General features: G+C 40.7%; 1 protein-coding gene across 6 annotated transcripts in view; it reads left to right on the forward strand.

The window, feature by feature from the left end:
- The window catches only part of nrxn2b (neurexin 2b), a gene marked incomplete at both ends in the record, with an annotated part of 555,176 nt that overhangs the window by 258,673 nt on the left and 277,603 nt on the right, over window positions 1–18,900 (forward strand). For all 6 annotated transcript variants that reach the window (XM_079216104.1, XM_079216103.1, XM_079216106.1 and 3 more), the window contains one exon: window positions 14,907–15,080. In XM_079216104.1, coding sequence (XP_079072230.1) covers window positions 14,907–15,080 — 174 coding nt within the window. The remainder of the gene's footprint in view (window positions 1–14,906; window positions 15,081–18,900) is intronic.

The raw sequence follows: 18,900 nt of genomic DNA on the forward strand, positions 1-18,900 counted from the left end.
GGATTTCCTTCATCTCATCGACGTCTCTGCAGGAATGTGTCAAACAGCCTGTTGTCAGATGCTTCATATTGCGAGGACTACTTTGCCTGTTTCAGTAGTGTTTTTTGATATCTTGCCACATGGATCTAATGGAGTATTGCTTTCACCATTTCACATTTGTGGTATTACATGTTTCAATTCTTAACAGTGTGAAAAAAATGTGTATGCTTGCCAGGTTCCTTTTAACAACATTAGTAATTACCACGTTGGTTTCAAGGCTTCAGTATAATCACCCAGAAGACAAGCAGCCTCATCAGGGGAAGGAAGCAGGAACAATGAGCTACATGTTCTTTGTGACGGAAGCAATAGGGGTTTACATGATGTCTTCATCAACTCTGGGTGAACACAACCTCATCATATTTGTTCGTTTATGCTCATGCCAAGTTTTCACAATTGATTGAACAATCATATATTGATTATTAATTAATAAGTGCTGCACGTGGCACTTGAAACCAAGAACACTTCATGGTAATTAGTGAATGTCCTCTGACTACAACAAGTCATTAAGAATTTGTCCTTTGCCGTATTCTCTTACGCATTTTTATCAATTGATGGCACTGCACTTCTGTATGTCGCAACAGTTTTTCAATAAAAAGTTTAAATATTTGCGCGGGCAGTGGACCAACTACCAGGATGCTATTGACTGTCACGTATATATCCATGGGCTTTTATTTTGAAAGGTAAGAACAGAATGAATGGATCTGGTCTGCGCTGCCTTTGTCAAGGTTGAAAGGAGTAATACCGTTTGCCATATCGGTTCAGATTATGGCAAACACCAATGGTGTTGTTGTAGCTCTAAGCTCAAAGAAAATCAAAATATTTATTTTTTAAACATTAAAAGTATTTTTCATGGTGTAACATTTATGCCCCACTAGAATGTACTCATGAAAACATATTGACATAGGAAATAATCGTACGAAGAACAAAATAACTACCTCGTTGTCGAAAGGCCTTCAATAGTTGTTGCACTATTAACATGGAAACTGCACTGTGCAGCGTGCACCATCTCATAACGGAATTACAAATTCAAATCTCAGTAGTTTCTAAATTTTGGGAATCATTATGTATATTGGATTGCAGTGATTGATCTGTAATACGCCTACAATTGTAACATGTTCAACCTGTCCAATTCTTAAAATTGGAGCCATAGATTATCAAGCGATTATCAAACAAAACCCTGCATGTTCGGGAAATACCCTTCTTTACTGTGCAAAGAACATGACAATGTCAAAGATATTAATGTCATATTTACATCCGGTGATGGTAAAGGAGGAATAACAACAACAGTAGCATAGATCTAGTGAAGAGTTCTTTTTTCAGGTTGAGAATATGCAGAGAGGAGGAATAATTCGCTGTGCAATATTCAAACAGTGCCTGTCCCTTCCGTTTGAAGACGCTTCCTAATGAGGCACACTTGCGAAGAACTGTAAAGAGATGGCATTGAATATGTTCCATTTTTCAACTAAAGGCAGAACAAATTGAAACACAATGTGGAGAAGAGGTTTGGCAAGTGAGAGAGAGAGGCGGAGAGAAAGACAAACAGGTGCACACTTTTTAACGAGCTCTGCTCTTGCCAGCGGTGAAATTAAGATTAGCTGTTTGATCACCCCAAATCATTTCTCTCTTCATCTTTCTGGTTAATAAGAAACTAGTTCTTCAAGCTTCTGTCCACATGCACTCTCCAAGTGATACAGCTTATAGGTCAGTACAGGCCGGCCAACGGGAAACTAAATCACACTAACGTGAAAGGCCAGCATATGATACATTTTACAATTTCTTGAACAAAGCAGCATGTAGTGTTGGTAAATCATGCTGCTATTTGTGTGTCTTTTAATAGTCATAATAATATGTGCTCTTTGAATTTGTACACTGCAATCAAAATGATATGCAAACATTGTTCAGTCTCGGCAAAAAAGTTAGGAAGTTACAATCACTTTACTTATGTGAGGTTGACATTTACTTTGTTGGCAACACAGTCAAAAAAAAACTCTGTAAAACTGGAAGCTATTTATTGACAGAAAACATATGCAAATAGAATGTCTCTGCAGTGAAAACATCATTGAGGAACTACTAGTCATCTGCCTCATACCTGGTGGGTCAGTAAACGACTTCAGTGAAGCAGCTGTGGGTTAGGTGCCTTGTTCAGAGGCACTTCACTAGAGTGTACTCTGTACATGTACAACTCACATTGTAAGTGTATCGTCCCCATGTCCTCGTCTAAAACAGAGACTTGTAAGGTTCCCAGAGGTTTTTATCTTCTTCTTTACCAGCTATTTATCTCCAAACTCTAAATCTAAACATCCTTAGTCATAACTGACCTGCTGTCAAGATGACCGGGCAGTTATTTCAGTTTTGGGAGATCTTAGTGAAATGATGTGTTCACATGATAGTGTCCATACACAGCCCACACAGTGTAGCTTCCAAATGAACAATACATCATGTGATCAAAACATGGTTTATTGTCTTAGACTCTCGGTATGTCCATCCATCCATCCATCTATCAGTCTGTCTATCCATCTATTCATTTGTCCATCCAGCCATCAATCCACCAACCTGTCATTCCATCCTTCTATTCATCCATCCATCCATCCATCCATTGGTCTGTCCATACATCCATCTACCAACCCATCCATCCACCAACCTGTCTTTCCATCCATCCTTCTATCCACCAACCTTTCATTCCATCCTTCTATTCATCCATCCATCCAATGGTCTGTCCATCCATCCATCTACCAACCCATCGATCCACCAACCTGTCTATCCATCTATTCATCCTTCCATCCGCCAACCCGTCATTCCATCCTTCCATCCATCCATCTATCCACCAACCTGTCTTTCCATCCATGCATCCTTCCATCCACCAACCCGTCCTTCCATCCATACGTCCACCAATACGCCCTTCCATCTATCTATCCGTTTGACCACCCATATACTTCAGTAGTTCTTCTCTCTTTCTACACTCTTCATTGATATATTGTACACCCAGCTGGTGTCCATCAGCAGCTTCCACCTCCTTTGCCTTATTTCGGGTTTGCTCTATATTCAATGTAATGGCAGTGTTAATGTCTTACTACAAAGATACATTTCCCTTGCTACTCCACTCTCCAAGAGGGATTTGTCTTATGCTACTCTACTTTATCGGAGGATCAATATGTGCAACAGTAACAGCCGCTCCTGAGAGACTGGAGATTCAGTGTTTCACTCAAGGACAAGGTAGCATGTCGTGCATTCTGTAAAAAGGGGGATTGCCCCCACAGTTTCCGATAAAAGGAAATTAATGTAACCTCTTTAAACTCTGACGTAGATGCAGCACTGTATGCTTTTTGTACATTCTCAACATTATATACAATATATAATGTAATATTATACTGTCGACAATCTAGCATTCGACCTTGCTAATGTACAGGCAACACTGACTCGCTTCAGTTACTTGTCACTCGCAGTGCATCATCAGCCAGTGCATTAACATTTTCACTTGTTCAAAGTGAGCCTTTGTCAGGGCGGACATAAAACATAATTTATTCATCCTGTGACGATACACATGCATTATTGCATCCTCAGGGTTTTCCTGTCCTTCCATTGAATTGTGTGTGAGAGGAAATACAATTACCACAATGCCAGGGTCTACTCCATTATGTAAGAAGAATACATTTCTCTTCTTTCTCTTTTGCTTCTTATTACCGCCCTCCTACACAACGTCACGTCAGCGTGAATGGCCTCTATAGTCTTCATCTCTGGAGCAACAGTGCAGTTCTTTCAAGTGAAGGACACTGTGGAGATGTGATCATACGGTTTTATATTCTTTAATGACACAGAGATGAAGTCTTAAAGAGGTGTGCTGCATGTTTATTTCAATGGTGTCCCAGCCCGTCATCCTCACATACATTGTGAAACCACCTACGCTCCTTGCACTGGTTGATGCACAAACACATGATAATCTTTTTTTGCATCTTTAATATTTTGAATGGAATATTTCAAAGTTGGCCAATATAATTAAGTTCCCTGTACTTGTTCAAAGATTTTGCTATCTTGAGACTTATCAGGCAGATCAGTAGTATCGAGAAAATGACACACTGGTAAGGTTTTTAAATTAGGTTCAAACAGATTGAGATTATAGAAAATGTTTACGTTCATCATTTTAGGTTTACAGAGGGAGATACTAGGGTTCCCTTGAGACTTGTTAGCACAAAGTGTTGGTGGTACGATCAGTGAACTGGGTGTGGATGTGAGGTTTCAGCTGGAATTTGATGTTGTTGGAAAGAGAAGTGAGAAATGCCAGTTTGTACCTGTGTGTACAACATGATGACTTTATTCAACTCCCTCTTTCTTTAACACTGCTTGAGTCTGCATCAGGTTCGTGAACGTTCGAGAGAGAAGAGGCGATGTAATAAAGATGCTGCGTGCAAATCTATTTGCATAATAATACCTAAACAAATCACACGCAGCATAACTGGATGTGTATCTCATGTCAGAGAGTATAAATGTCTCGAGCAGTTTCTTCAGGCTCTTGCATGGCACCCCTGCATCAGAGGGTGAAGACAGAGGAGGAATTATGGGAGAGATGAACAGTTCAAATGCATGGCACCATTAATTTGTCATAATCTCCATGAGCAGCACAGTTGGTGGTGCGGACACGATCACCATTTTCATTCTGCAACACCTTTTCTTAATGTGAATCAATCAGTGTTTCATCATCATTACCAGACAATATATACACATATTACATCCAGTTATTTCATGTGCATCACTATCAGTTAAACACATGTTTTAACCCTCTGAGCCCCAAGGAGTTACAATGTGGTTGTTTTCTTTTGGTCACATTTGACCCACTGTAGTCTTGTTTCTTAATGCAACGTAAGAGTCTTGCACCTCTAAAGAAACAGTCATGGCCAGAAGTAAAGAGAACTTGACAATGAATAATAGCTTTAATGCCAAAAGGAAGAAACAATAGGTTGATTTTCCTTGGAAATTCTTTGACAAAAATCTTTATATCCAACTAGTGTTACCAATATTGTAAAAAAAAAATGCTACATTCATACGCTGACGGCACGCCACTGGTTAAACTGTGTAATTTTGGTGATTTCTAAGGACACAAATGCTTTTTAAACCCGCCGGCTGATTTTGTTAATGTATTCTTAGTTATAGTCACTTGTTGTGTAGTCACCTGAAGTCAATACGCCAACATCAAATGCTGTGTTCAGTTGCAGATATAAATCAGCCTAAACATATTGGTCCTTCACACGGCCCTTTTAAAGCCTCACCTTGCCTTCCAGACTCTTTCTTTTCTTTTTATTCATTTCCCTCCCATGTCCTTTTCTTTCCCCCTTTTTTTCTGCTCAGTGTCGGTGCTCTCTCAATAAATGATAGGCTAGGTAACATGAGTGCTGCAATAGAGCAGTGTTTTAGCTTCTTCTTTTCCTCCCACTGACCTGTCTTACATTACAATGCACTTTGCCATTACTCAGAGCTTTGGCCATTTCCCCACCCTCCCCTCTCCCTGCTGCTGCTTCATCATTCCCTTTCATCAGAAAGCCAGCTGTGTCGCCAGAGGTGAAGCTGAGATGGAGACAGTGTTGCTGTGACAGTGTATTTGGGTGTCTGGGTGTGCATACGGTGGCATGTGTGGACAGTTTATGCCCTTGAATAGTCGATTGCCCACAAATTAACCAACAACAACCTCAATCATTATGATAAATTAATTGTGACCATAAATCAATTATCAAATTAAACTACCAAACAATCAGCTAATCAAAAAAAAGTTTAGTTGCAGTTCTCATTACAGTGTATATTATTATCAAATGCTCTATGTGTTCAGTTTCACAGTTACTTATATTTTATGTGTGACTAGCTGTTGGAGTTACCAGCTGTTTTCAAAACTCAAAACAATAATTTGATATTAAACAGTACAACACGTCATAATCTGTATATGAGGAAAGGCAAACAAACAAATCTCGTGCACACATAGACGTCATGTAATTCTCCTCCATGCAAACCAAAGGCCAGGAAACAAGATAGTAATTAAACTCTCCACCCCGTTTCCCACCCCCACTCTAATGATGAATTCATTATCTCTCTCCAGACGGACATAAAAAAGAATCTTGGTTTTTAATAACTGGTATGTAAGATGTGGATGGCCTATTTTCTTCTGTTAGAGGTGAATAGACAATGAAGAAAGGGGACCAATTTCCAACAGCAAAATAGAGTTAGTTCAGACAGACACTACCAACTGTCCTGTTAATGTAGAAAGATGGTTTGTGAAGGGAAATAAAGGGTAATAGATGAAAAGAATTGTCACAAATGTTGGAAATTTACTTGGATTGAACACCAGAAAGGCTCCAAGAACCCCCGCTGCCTCTCTACTTACTGTTATTTGATTTCAAAATGACACAAAAGATTAATGAAAGTAAATGTATTGCATCCAGTCTTTGCTCGTGGATTGGGACTGTTTTTGTCCCTCATCAGTCCTAAATCCTTTGGGCCTCATTGGCCACACTCACCTGGCAGAGGCCAGGCCAGTAATAATGCCCCCTGATAATTGTGATATTGTCATGGGTGCATTTGTTTATTTTCCACATTCACAGATCCCCTTCTTCATCCTCTTCGAAAGATTGAGAAGTAAAGGTTAAAATCTTTCGAGCAGACATGTCTTTTTTTATGCACATTCAAAGGGAAAATCCACCTTAAATAGATCTCATGAAAGTTATTTTTAAAGCATTATAGACAGATTTGAGTTGGACAGTGCTTATTACAATAACTGCTAGAACACTGTGAAAGCAGTGCATTTTACCGCAGTGTATGGGTACACTGTCTGACTCACAGCTGAGTCAGATAATAATTTAGATTAGATCAACCCGATTTAGATGTAATGTCTTCATAGCTGTGAGCCCACTGTCAGCCACTTATTCAACTCGGGCGGACCAACTCCAAATAAAAGTTTCATCTGAAAGGTTCACCAAGTCAAAAGTGCCGTCTGCGCACATTTAACTTCTGCCAGCTTTAAAAGCAGACACGGGCAGCGTGGAGTCGAGCAAAGAGAGAGGGATAGGAGGGGGAGATGGGGGAAAGACAAGGTGGGGACAGAGTGAGCGCCGAGAGCGAGCGAGGAAAAGGACAGGGCAGAGAGACGAACACACACATGAGGACGCTGGAGACTAAAAGATAGTGGCACAGCAAAGTGAGAAAAACTCAAGTACAGTGGAAGGAGGGGCGCGCCGCCAAGGCGAAGCGAAAGGACACTCAATACAGAGTGACATTTCATAGAGGGAGAATGGAAGCATGAAAGTGTGTAATGATGCCTGTCTGTGTCACTACACAATCTCTCAAAGTGTCACCAGCAAGCACCGGCACATATCCCTCGCAAGGTCCTACACGCCGGCTGATGGTGTTTGGGTCAATGAAACAATGTCATGAAGGTAAACTGTTGCCTGCTTTTTCCCCGTTTTGGATTTAGAATGGATGAATTCAGGAATCTGCTTTTCAACTAATGTATATACATTTGTGTTGGGGAATTATGGGGAATTTGCAGCCTGTGTAGTTTTATTACAACAGGTAACACTATGCTGTAAATGATTATAGAGCAGCGAGGAGACATTATGTAAAGCAGGCCATTAGGGGGTTTAATAACTCTACAGCTGCTTACACATAGCACTAGATTGTTGGGAAGGACACGTCCAATAATAATGTTTCTTGATTACTATATGAACAAAGCCTGGAATGTGATTCCTGGTAATAGTATTAATGTTATTTTCACTGAACCAGACTATGCACCAGTTACATTCTGACACGGGAACCAGACAAAACTGCTCTGCAGACGATTGGATTGGAAATAAATCCTGAAAATATTTAAAATATTGTGTGTTACTCATCTGGAATAACACTTGAATGTTTTTAGTCCCATTATGTACATGGGGTAGTCCAGCATTTTTTGGCAAAAATGACAGAACAAAATATGTAATATTGATCTTTTCACAGATAAAAAAAAAGTAAGCAAAAAAACGCATTACAAGATGTCCTATGAGATGAAAATGTATTAATGTAGGTGTCCAGTTTGTTTTTTTCCAAACCATTTCTTCACATTAAAAAAAGTGACTTTGAACACTGATTAATATAGATTATTAACTGATTAATAGGGATTATTAACTGATTAATTGGGATTATTAAAGGGTTGACTAGAGCTGCGATATGAGTCTATAAAAAATGACAAGGACTAGTGAATCTGAAATCATTTTCTACTGATACACCCACTAATAACCTATCGTTAATCAAACTGTAAATGCTCAGTACCTAGTTGTTGTCTTGTTATTGCTTATGAATATTTGTCAAGCAGCTGCCATCATACTTGCAATCGAAGTATGGGATCAATAATGAGCTGGTATCTGATCAATAACGAGTTAGAATTTGATTAATTTCTCTCTCGTTGTCATACAACATAGCTGTTCGAGACAGGTCAACGTACTCCCACCTAAACACTCTTCATCATGAGAAAGCAAAGAGATTTGAATATTGATGAGTCATTGCTTCATTTGTTACATTTTCACGCATTGTTCCCCATCACTCTGTTTCCAGATGTGTCTCCATCACTGAGCTGCCGACGGGAAGAGAGACGTTGACAATGACGTCCACCACCTGTGGTTACAATAAAACAGAGAGAGCCAGCGCGCACCTGCTAGCCTCTACAGTATCAAATAATTACAGCTTTTGTTGCCTTCGGTCTTCATCCCCAGTGAAGGATTCAAAACATCTCTCGCTATACCATTTGCTTTCACATACACACAACCAAAACACAGAGATGCTACGTAATTATACAACTTATGATTTAGCACCAGCAATTAACTCGCAAGCAGCATCAACATTTATTTCCTAAGCGTCTTCTTTGTCGATCGAAAGTGCCTCTGTAATTAGCAATCACACAATCCCTGCATCTTCATGCTGGCTGCCATTGTCCCAGCCCCTGCCTAAAAACACACACCGCCACACCTAACAGTCATTCATTTGCACAGCCGTGTGTGTGTGTGTGTGTGTGTGTGTGTGTGTGTGTGTGTGTGTGTGTGTGTGTGTGTGTGTGTGTGTTTGCGTGTGTTCAATCATTCAATCTTCGTCAATTAGAGCCAGCATGAGGCCGATGCAACACAAGCAACAGAGTGGAGAGAGGGAGGCCTCGAGAGGGAGGCAGGGGTTGTTAATAGAGCATTTAATGAAAGTTAATGGTCGGCGTTGTGTTCGCCGGGGAATTGGCAAGAGGGAGTTGATCATTGTTTAGAGATGAGACCAGGCGTGGTGCTTTCATGGCCCATTCTCATGATCAACCTTCTCCCAATGATGAATATAGATCATGTCACAGTATTGCTCGACATGGAGGAATACTGAAACATGGTCACTTTGCCTGCCAGCCAATTAAAGGCAATGATGAAATACAGGACTTGTTTGGAGTCCACAAAGTAGAATAGAATGACAAGCTTAAAGTGATTTAAACATAAGCGCAAAGAGATTCAACTTTTCCATGATAGAGAACAACAAAACTGAAGCACTTTAAACACTAATTGGGTGTCATGGGTCTCACACCCATGCAATGAATTCACTTTGCAGACAACTCAACTAAAAAGAAAAGAGTTAAATTGTATCTATGAGGTTTTCTCTTGTCTGGCAGCAAAGTTTTTCTTACCAGATAAAACATATAACACAGTACAAGTTGCACCTGTAAGATAGTACCCTTTTAAGGTATCAAGATCAATACTAATCATATTCAGTCAGCGCTCCTGTTCGCTAGAAATCAAAGAACACGGTGTGAATGGCCATCGTGGGTCCTTGGGTCATCCAACCATCTCCCTGATGACTCACAAATCCAATTTGGGGATCAGCAAAACTGGAAAATTCACACACTATAAGAAACCATCAGTATATACTGTATATATCACTTTAAAACCCTCTGAAATTCCAGATTTATCAGTGCTTATTCAGATTGTGCTGTCAGAGGCTCTCCAGGGCGCCATATCATAGCATCCATAGAATATTCGCAACTCCGCATTTTCGCTTTTTTTTCGCCGGCGTTCAAATATTTCAACTCCAGCGAATAATTCGCATGACGCAGAGTTGCGAAAGCCAATCAGCGTTGAGAAGCTCCGCCCGGCATCATCGCCGTTACTGAATCAAACTGCTGGCCCACTGAAGGAGCGCTGGAAGCGGCTTCATTCAGACACTCGTCCTGGAGGAGTCGGAGCTGTGTGTGACTACAGATAATGTTATGAACCCAGACACGGGGCGGTTGATGTTCCGACGTGTGTGGGACTTCCTCAACAAGTATAAAGCAGAACTAGTGGTTATTTACCTGGTGGATGAAGGAAATAGTAAATGTTTTCAAGACACAGAGATAAGCCCCGCCCCCTCTCCCCAGCGATGGTTGCGATGGTTGCGAAAAAACGGATTAACCACATAGAGCGAATTTTTCACCTGCGGCGCGATATAGGCGAAGTGGCGTTGCGAAAATTCGCAACTGTTTTGGTGTGAACACGGCATAAGGCTGTAATTGCTCCCCTCTTGTCGATCGCTCTGAGCATCTGCAGCAGTCCTAGTCTGGCTGACTCTAAGTTCCTCACTGTTCTAACCTGCCCAATCCAGAACAGTTTCAAAGACTGTGCCGGAAAACCATAAAGGAAGTTGTTTAAGTTGCCCTTACTCTGAAAAAGACAATATCCTTACTGAGCTGATTTACGTTGCTAATGAAAAATTATATTCCTCCGAGCGTACTCTGACTAATCCAACCAGTGGCAGACTTGTTTGGCCATTGTTAAATATGTCCAAGAATCCCGGGTGGTCGTGGGAAGGATAGTCCAAAATTCAATGAGTTCTAATAAACAGTTTTAATTAAAGTTCAATGATGATACAGTGTACATTTACTCAGTTAAGAGTCTCTAAGCTTCCGCTCCACAGACCGTTCCTGTCTTGCTTCAGCTTCAACGAACCCCCTCACAGGAATCTACTCTGGGGTTTTAAATCCAGCACATTGGGCTCATTCGCCTCTCATTGGCTCATTTTTACGGCATGTGATTGGCCAATAGCTTCACAGGGGCGGAGTCGCTCTTTGGCTTGGGCATGATGATGGCTCGAAAACATTCTTGTTTTCTGGTACATGAAGTCCTCACTCCGTCCTCCTGTGTTTACTAACAAAATATTTAAACTAGAAGGAATTGTTGTTAAGTTCTACAGGTGGTCCATTCTCTTTGTTCCTAAGACCAAATGTTCCCTTGTAAACCCCCAACCTCGATATGTGTGTAAATGACCTCTGCACTCTCAGTACAGACTTCATGTGACCCTGATCAATACTATATCATTCATCTTGTTTTCTACCTCCATTTTAAAATCCATTCATACCTGAATCATTATACAATTTTTTTTTAATTGCGCTAGTTGGTTTGTCTCCGGCGCACAGAGCTGGCCGTAAACAAGAATATGGTTGTGGGAAAGAAACCTCATTGAGACGCATATCCCGAATGCATTTACACGTCCAAAGAATGCTCCTAAAACCAGAATAATATCCAACCTGTCCCAATCTGAAAATGCCCCATTTAGGATGTTACCTAATTTGGAATATCATAACTGAATATGCTGTTTACAAGTCCCGTATCAAATTCAAAATATTATGTTTAGAATATTAGTGGAATATTAATGTGCATGTAACTGATCACTAAGTATTGCTCAAAGGAACCTTAAGATTGAGTATATAAACACACGTATGCTACTTATTCATGTGTATTTTATGTCAACAAAAAACACATGTTCTGTTTTTAAAAAGAGAAAGGCTATACATATATGATTGTATATGGAGTATATATATATATATATATGTATATATATATCATATCATCATATCATCATATATATCATATAAAAAAAAAAGATTCAAAAAATAGATTGCTTATGCTTACTTAGTCACATTTGCATTAATCATTAATCATGTATGTAGCGCCGCCTGGATCCGTGTATAGTTTGACTTTGTCTACTTCTCACACGATAACATGGCTGCGAGCAGCTTTTCGATGTTCAGATCCGTAAACATTCCTGAGCGACACCTCGGCCGTGCTGCATTTACAAACCAGGTGTGTTGGCTGTAATCTGTGCTGCGGAACACACTGTTCATGGCCCAAATGAACAAGCAAGTCCAAACTTTACCCAAAGTAATCTGTAATTCAAATGAAAGTAGTCAACGCCAAAGTGAACACAAAGAGAGCCCAGTTCTCTGAGCGAGTGGGTGGGTGTGTGTATGCGTGCTGCATATTTATTCATCCGCTGTCGTCTTTACTCCACTGAAGGGAAACAAAAGTTGCATGACTAATTTCCTTTACACTACATCTGGCACAGCCCCACACTCCTCTCTCGTCTACCCCAGTTACACAGTCAGCCAGTGGGATCTCAAGCATGCTGTTCACTTCTGCAGCAAATGCGCGGTTTGTTCTTTGGAGATTAACTCCATACCGATAATTTCATATTTGCTAAATGGTTCTTTACAGCCGCGATTTCAGGACATCACTCAGCCGGACAGCTAATGAATTTCTTGTATTGATTACAATGCCCGGGAGCCCCAGCTGAGAAATATGAAGTGTCAAGTGCTCATTAATTCCAGAGAGAAGTTGGCAAACATCATCGACTCATTCCATTACACAGAGTCCACATATAATTGACCTTGTGCCTCATTGCTTCTCAGAGTGCTAAAGTTGAAGGTTCTGGTTTTCTGCTGCGAAAATGTGATTATTGTAGTCTTTCTGATGCTTTCTGATTTTTGGAGGGGGATCTCCCCATTGTGTGACAAATATTTGGCTGGAGTAGCTATTCCTACTGTAAGATAAAGTAGGAGTTCTGATGATGAGAAAAGCCCGGAGCATTTCAAACCGTGTTTATTCACATGCACCTACATCAAAGGCCTCTTTTGTGTTTTTCATAATTTCACTTGGCATTTCGCTTGCAAACAGAGAGGGCTGAGAGGAGGCACAATTTGGCTAAGGGGTGGATGGATTTTTCTCTTTAAGTTGTAATGTAAAGAGACATTAATTGTGCTTGAGCGCTGAGATATCCCAGAACACAGCTTCATCATCTGGCTGGGGATCCTCCGGCGCCGCTTTCTACATGCTGAAAGTGCTGCTGTGTCTTATTCTGATCTTCTCCCAGAAGAGTGCATGGACAGGAGCATCACATATTGTTTTCCAACGAGCCAGGCTTGATGCTGAACAATCTATTCACGTCAACTGTCTTTAAATCACATGATCTTCAAAACACTTCCTGAGCGTCTCTGCAATGACAGGCATTTTGTCAGGGGACGTCTCTCAGGAGCACGACTCCCAGCGTTCACACTACTCGGCTTTAAACTGTCAGTTCTCTGTGTCTTGGTGTAATGTGTACTGTCATCTACCTGCACACACACACACACACACACACACACACACACACACACACACACACACCTGCACAGTGGATCGACGCCAAATACACTCGAGAAACACATGCTGTGATTCAAAGGAACGCCATACGCATGAGTCAAAGACCTGCTCACTTGGTGTGCAGCAGCAACACAGAGGTTTTATACTGAGCAGGTGAATCACAGACGATGCTGTGCACAGTGTTTATAAGATGAGAAGAGATGTGTTGATGTCACTAAGATCTCAGCCCCTTGTGGATCTGCTCGCTTCTCCTCTCTCTCTAAATCTAAGTTTGTTATGTTCATGTTAATTGATATTTCAGTGTTTATACGTGAAAGTGATACATAATCAAAAGGAGATCATCATATCTTATACTACAGAAACCTTGAGAGGAAAGGGTGATTCTTTTTTTGTTCTGATCCATTTTCTGAGTCTGATCCCAAGTGTTTTCTCTCCTGTGTTTTTGACTTAAGAACAAGTGAAAAACAAACAACTTTTGGATAATCAAGTTTCTTAATTCTTCATCTGTGATCACAGGGAAGTTTTAATTAGCATAACCTTTTTTTGTTTTACCTGTTTTTGAGTTTAAAACCTTACAAATCCTTTGTTGTTGTTGTTATTTTACCTAAGTCAAGTAAAATAAAACCCGGGAGCAACAGTTTTGAGCAAAATAAGATGATGGATCGCTCATTTGTCAACTCTGTCATCTACCCCGCCATCTACCCCATGGTGCTGTCGTCTGTAAATGCATGACATGTTATCAGAACCTGCTTGTACGAGAGTTTCAGAATGCAAGCAGACTGTAAAGGTTCATAACTTTCTCCCACTGTGTTCAGCAGCCCAATCAGGGAAAGTGCTATCAGGTGTGCCTCGTTATGTCCTGTTAGGAGGGAGGGGCTGTAGGAAGATACAGCTTAATCAAGTTGTATTCATTAATGTTTATGTTGACTTTTGTGTTCACAAATACCAGTACATCTGCTAATGGATGCTGCATTCTAAGTAATGGATGCCGATTAAAACACTCAGCATCCATTTTTTTAAAGTTTACTCGTGCCAATCCACCACAATCAAATGTATTTCTTGTATTTGACTTGACATTCCATGTCATCATTTGTATTCAGTGCATGAAGCTCGGTGATATTGCAGATACAGTTTTACATCCGTCGCTATGCAGCAGTGGTAGAGATATGTATTGACTGACCGACCTTGAGATTTACATGATGTCACCTGCTTGCATGTGCAGCACCATGTGCAACAACTAAAAGATACATTATACTGTGCGATGATGGGAGGTGGAAGAAGTACACTCTTTAAATGTTATTGTCTGTTGAAAGAGGTCGCAAATTAACGTTGGTTATTGTCTGAATATGTTAAAATTTCTATTTTCTGAATGTATAGGAAACTGAAAAAAAAAAAAAAATGAAAATCCTCACAGGTGGTTTATCTGTGTGTGTTTTGCAGGGGAGCTGTACATCGGTGGCGTGACAAAGAACATGTACAGCAATCTGCCCAAGCTGATAGCATCCCGGGACGGGTACCAGGGCTGCCTGGCCTCCGTGGACCTGAACGGGAGACTCCCTGATCTGATCGCAGATGCTCTCCACAGGGTGGGTCAGGTGGAACGAGGCTGCGATGGTGAGTCGGGGAAGAAGACGTCCATCACAGACCGTAATGGTCAAAGCTATGCGACAGTGCTTTGTAACACTTATTATTATATTATTCGTACTAATGAAATCCATGTTAAAAAGTAAGAATACATAGCAAGTCCCTCTCCTGTGAATCAACAGGGGAAATTAAATGACATTGATTTCAAGGCTCTGTGTGATTATACAGTGTTTAATCCAGGGTTCTTGCTATTAGTGACACTTTCCCACAGAGGATGCCAAATATTTCAAAGATAGCTCAGTTTGAGAAGTTGACTGATGACTGTGAGGAAAACAAATCAGGACTGGGATCAGAATCAGATTTTGTCCAATTATATAAATGTGTCGTTTAGAGTCGGAGATAAAACCATCTAGTATGTGATTGCTAAATGTCAGACTGACACTAATGTGGTGTTAGAGGTGCTAAATATGAGATTAGGACCCTTTCTTTTGCCTATCAACGGTTTTCAACGTGGCAGAGCTAGCCATTTACACACACAAAAGTACTGACAGAGCTAACAGTGTTTGCCTGAGGGTAGCTTTAATTGTTTAATTGTTACTTCGAGAGGTGAAAACATTCTTTCCAAGTTTAACAATGGCCTCACAGTACAAAAGGAGATTTTTACATACTACCTTGGTCGTCTGCCTTAAATGGCCACTCTACCATTTTTTCCAGTTTTTTATTTCAACCCATAAAATGCATTGGCCTGATTACACACAAGACACTTGCAGAGTTTTCAGTAAAGACAGACCAGTGCAATAATCCAGTGCCTTCTCCTATGGTGGTTGTTCACTGATTTACACCAGCAGCCCCGCCCAAATCCTCCCAGCTCTGGGCAGTCTTTACAATCTAAGCCCCCGTCCTCTGTATATCCTCTATATTACCCCATAAAACGTGCATGAGGGAGGTATCTCTCTCCTCTAATGTTATTGTCAGTGTGGCTAATCTCAGCGACACCACACCCTTATTGGCTCCAACCTCATCAATCTTGCATTCTTTACGTTTTTTTACCTCTGCTGTGCGCAGTTCGCCTCCATGTCTCAGGCCGCATAGCTCCTCTGTTGGGCAGTTAATCCAGAGTATAACAATGGCTTTTGGCTCGAGCATTTCCCCTTCCACCCTACCCACCTTTTAACCCCCACCGCGGTGCTGAGTGTCGGAGAGCAAAGACTTGATTTCCCAAGGGGCCGCACTGGCCGACTCAATGTGCAGCACTGATCCGGCTTCTTCCCCCCCCCCCCTCGATCCCTAACCCTGCTACTTCTGCCAGCCCGTCTTATTACCTGCCTACAGTGCAATCGCTCCAAACACTGTTTAAAGATGCATTAGGCTATAATTTTAACTCCCCCTGGCAGCAAGGGTGGATGCTAATATTAGTTAATGATTGGCGATGCCAGAGAGCTGAGCAGCTGTAATTGACCAGTTTTGGAAGGGTGGACCTTTTTGATAAATAATAGTATGTCTCGACCTGAGGCTGTTGCAAATATGTGTATTCCCTTGTTGATATTAAAGGAATACATCAAAAAACACTTTTGATCCACTACAATCAAATTCATAGTATATTTCCTCACCATGTCAGAGAGAAGCCACACGCTGTCAAATCAAATCAGTTAAAATACAACTTCTATATTTATTAGTTTTGATTGATCTTCTTTCCCAACAACAGCTTACATCCCATCGCTGACATCCTGGTTCACTGAAACAATAACAGAAGTAGGAAAGATGACTTTCCCAAAAGGCATTGTTGCCCTGGATATGGATCACTGCCAATGTCCTGACCCGCATGGTTCGGGGGTCGTTGTTAGCTTGTGGACCGGGGTGCAGAGTGGTCAGAGGTGGCTGCTGGTCCAGTCTCCAAAGACCAAAGTCCAAACAAAGGGCAGAACATTGAGCTTGTTCTTGTTGCTCTGACTCAGCGAATCACAACAACAAAGAACAAGACGGGGAAAAAGGCGAGGAGACTGAGACAGAGTTGAAATGCAGGCACCTCTTGTAGCTCAAGAGGGGAGGGACCCGTAAACAAGGCCAAACATTTGTAAATAAACCTATTTATGGCTAAACTAGTGTTGAAATAATTTTTCGTTTTATTTTCATCTGAGACCTTTAGCACTTTCATGAAAATGTATTATATTCTAACCATTTTGGTTGCCTAAAAATGTCTTATTACACATTTAGTTGTCCTCTCATCTCTTCTGGTTAAAAAAAAATGAAGATGGCGACAGCAAAAATGCCGACCTCAAAGATTCCGAACCGTACTCCACAAACCAATTGTTGGCATCACTTCAACAACATCCACTCCTTATATACACTCGATGATGTTATAGTGGAACCTTAAGCATCATAATTTCAGTCAGTATTTGACGGGTTGGGAGTTAGAAAGTATTGCTTTTTATGATTCATGTAAACACTATGTGAGAATAACCAGTGCACCAGTAAAAAAAAATCCCCCCAAAAATTATTATGAACCGAGAGCTCGACGTGATCTGCACTCTGGCCCCCTCGACACTGCTAATATTGTATATGAGCAGGTGCTTCAGTTGTAACCCAGCTGTTGGTTTTAGATGCAGGTGACAGCAGCGAGGGAACAGAGATGTGTGTTCACTTTGGGTTTAACTGTAATGTTGGTCTCATTGGCTCCCTATATTGTGCCGGATTTCCCTGAGCATTTGGATCAAATGCAACAGATGGAGTGTTATGCTCCAAGGCACCCAATAACGGGTTCTCAGGCAGCCATGCAAAGGTAGTGTTTGGCCGATCGATAGTTGGAGGAACAGTGAGGAAGTGATTACATGACTGGGTTATTAATTATGACAATATGCTTAATTAGCTCCTCAAGGGACCCTTTTATGGGCTGGTAATTAATGGGACAATTAGTGTGGTTAGGAACTACTAAAAGAACAGGCTGATAGAAAGGAGATGCCATTGCATTTAAGTGGACATTTTGGAGCAGAAAGTAAAAGCAGTCATAGATAGATTACTTTTTTATTTTTTTTTATTTTCTACGTGTTTGGGGGTGGGGTCCCTTTTAATTGGGCCATTTATAAATGACACAGTGAGATGTCTGTTTATCTATGGAGAAACAAATTAGTATTGCACTGAACCATGGTTCTTTAGAAGTGTTTGTGTTTAATTGAGATTTTAATGAGAATCCCCACCACCACCACGACAGTCCTTAGTGTATGTGTGGTGACAAAGACTTGATCTGCATCCTCTTCTTATCTAGTATGGATTTTGTTTCCCTTTAAGTTTTTTTAAATCTTTTTTCTTTTTCTTAGAAGGATCATTATATGAGAGATCCTATCTTGTACCATTTCTATTAGTCATATTAACTTCTAATAATACAGAGGCAAAAAACAACAACATGGCAAATTGTTTTCTATATCAAGGCAGTGTATGCCTGTTTTGTCAGTAGCAGTAGAAGTGGAGATATGAGTTTTCATATCCTATCTGAGTAAGTGGCTGGAATTCCACAGAGAAATTACAACGGTGGAGTTTTCTAATTGACAATTTAAATGTCTTCAGTGACTGTGTGGGAACAACAGGAGACCAAAACACACACATACAAACATCATACACAAATATGATGGAGATGCTAAACAGGAACTGACTCCACCAGCAATAATTTCCAATGCAAATGTGCCCCCAGTCAGGTAATTACACATCAGGTTTCAACCTTGAATTAATGTCAAATTGCATCTGGATACATTTCTGAGCGTCATAAATTAAATACATTTTAGTTTGTGGATGAGGTTGTTTTATTTTAGGATTGTCTTGCTAGGAAGCAATGCTTTAATAAGATAGAGTTAAAGGT

Source organism: Taurulus bubalis, assembly GCF_910589615.1.
Source record: "Taurulus bubalis genome assembly, chromosome: 3".
NCBI classification, from domain to species: domain Eukaryota; kingdom Metazoa; phylum Chordata; class Actinopteri; order Perciformes; family Cottidae; genus Taurulus; species Taurulus bubalis.